This window comes from Entamoeba histolytica, genomic scaffold (genome assembly GCF_000208925.1).
Source record: "Entamoeba histolytica HM-1:IMSS scf_1104750517949 genomic scaffold, whole genome shotgun sequence".
In the NCBI taxonomy this organism is placed as follows: domain Eukaryota; phylum Evosea; order Mastigamoebida; family Endamoebidae; genus Entamoeba; species Entamoeba histolytica.
Window position 1 is genome coordinate 1 of NW_001915790.1, and position 1,951 is coordinate 1,951.

The 1,951-nt window shown below is 22.6% G+C and overlaps 1 protein-coding gene across 1 annotated transcript; it reads right to left on the bottom strand.

Annotated features, from left to right (window-relative positions):
• Window positions 1–85: 85 nt before the first annotated feature.
• On the bottom strand, window positions 86–1,316 carry EHI_109470 (uncharacterized protein; the record flags this gene model as incomplete). Its single annotated transcript, XM_001914494.1, has 2 exons — window positions 86–144; window positions 200–1,316. 2 exons carry the CDS (start codon window positions 1,314–1,316, stop codon window positions 86–88), a joined length of 1,176 nt encoding a protein of 391 aa, XP_001914529.1.
• Window positions 1,317–1,951: the final 635 nt, after the last annotated feature.

Consider the following 1,951-nt stretch of genomic DNA (forward strand, 5'->3'; position numbering starts at 1 on the left):
ATACATCCATTTATATACATAGTACATACTTGTGTTGAATCAAGATAATATCCATATTCACATTCAATACAATGGTTTTGATTATTTAATTTAGTACAATGTGAATTTTCTTGACATTTATTGTTTGAATTAAGAGAATATCCACTTTTACATTTAATACATTTAAATGCTTCATTTGATTTACCAGTTAAAACAACACAATTTTGAAATGGATTAATTAGTGTTATACTTTCATCAATTATCATAATATTATTATTACCATTACCATTAATAGTTAGTGTTGTTGATATAGAAGAAGTAGTGAAATAATAAATACAATCACTAACAAAAGAATTACAAGTGAGATCACCATTTATAATTAAATTGAATGGTTTATTTGATTGATTTGATAAATGTTTTATGTGGTTATTTCCATCAATTTCTAATGTATTTGTTTCTGAATTGTATTTAAATCGTGCTATAATACTTGGTTTTCTAATATTCGTAATTTCAAAATTATTAATTTTTAGCATTTGTTTGTACTCTTTGATTGGTGAACCCCCATTTATTGATAATTTAACATTATCATCAACATTAATTTGTTTAGCATACTCAAAGTTATTTAATAAAATGTTATGGTCAATATGAAGAATTGTATTGCTGATATTAGCCATGTTAAAGTTTACTGTTGTTAAACTTGTTTTAATATTAAGAGTACATTCAGTTCTATTATCATCACATGGACAATGTGGATAATTAAATATATAATCACCTCTTCCTGAATATGATGGTGAATAATCAGTACCAATCATTGTACAAATAACATTTTTATCTAAATCAATTCCATTTGGACAAAATCTCATTAACCTCTTATTTGATAATAAATATGCTGTACCATCTTTCATACCAAGTCCTTTATCAAAGTCTTTTGGTAAATAATGATTATCTGATTTTTTATCAAAATCAAGTGCATTGTTATTATTAAATGACATCACATCAAAACATTGATCATTACCACCTGGATTTATAATTTCAAATCCTTTATATGTTGGTGTTGTAGTTGGTTTGTAAAGATGTATCCTATTACTATTCCAAATAATTAATTGAGGTTGATTTAATGATGGAGTTGTTTCAAATTTAATTAGTCGTTCAAATGACACACTGCCATTCCAAATTATTGTAGAATTTTTTCCAATGTTAAATTCTTCTCTTGTATGAAAATAACCATCTAATGTAATTTGAGAATCTTGTTGAATATAAAAATTCTTTGCATTCCAATAATCCTTTAAACTTGTCATTGTAAAAGTACCATTAAAATATGTACTTTTACATTCCATAGGTTTAGTTAAAGAATAAATGAAGTTACTCGTAAAATGATATGAATAATCATTATTAGTTGATTTGCATAGTGTAAGAAAGTTATCATTAAATCCACCATCAAATGTATTTCCTGATTGATTGCAATCATAGCTTTAGCATGAATACAAATAGACAATAATATAATATAAAATATTAACATAAATGAGTATGAAGAATAACAATATGAGATTATTTGTGATGATTATAGTTTCTTTAATTTTTATTATTTTGAATCTTTTGTTAAATTTTGTTATTTTATACTATAAATAGATTATTATAATATAATAATTTATTATTTGTTTTTATTATTTATAGTTAAAATCTTACAACAAAAAAAATGAAAAACATGAATTTTTGATTAAATATTGGATAATTGTTTCATTTAAATCATTATTTTATTTATTGAACATATTATCGTCTTTTTATTTTTAAACTATTCATTCCATGAATGTTAAAATAAATATGTATAATATTATACAAAATAATATCTATTAATTATTTTTTCTTCTTTTTATAAAAATAACGATAGATATAAATAGAATTCATGTGTTTCATTGACATTTTATAATGTTCAACACAAAATTATTAAAACAGCCACCGAAAGGAACTAAAG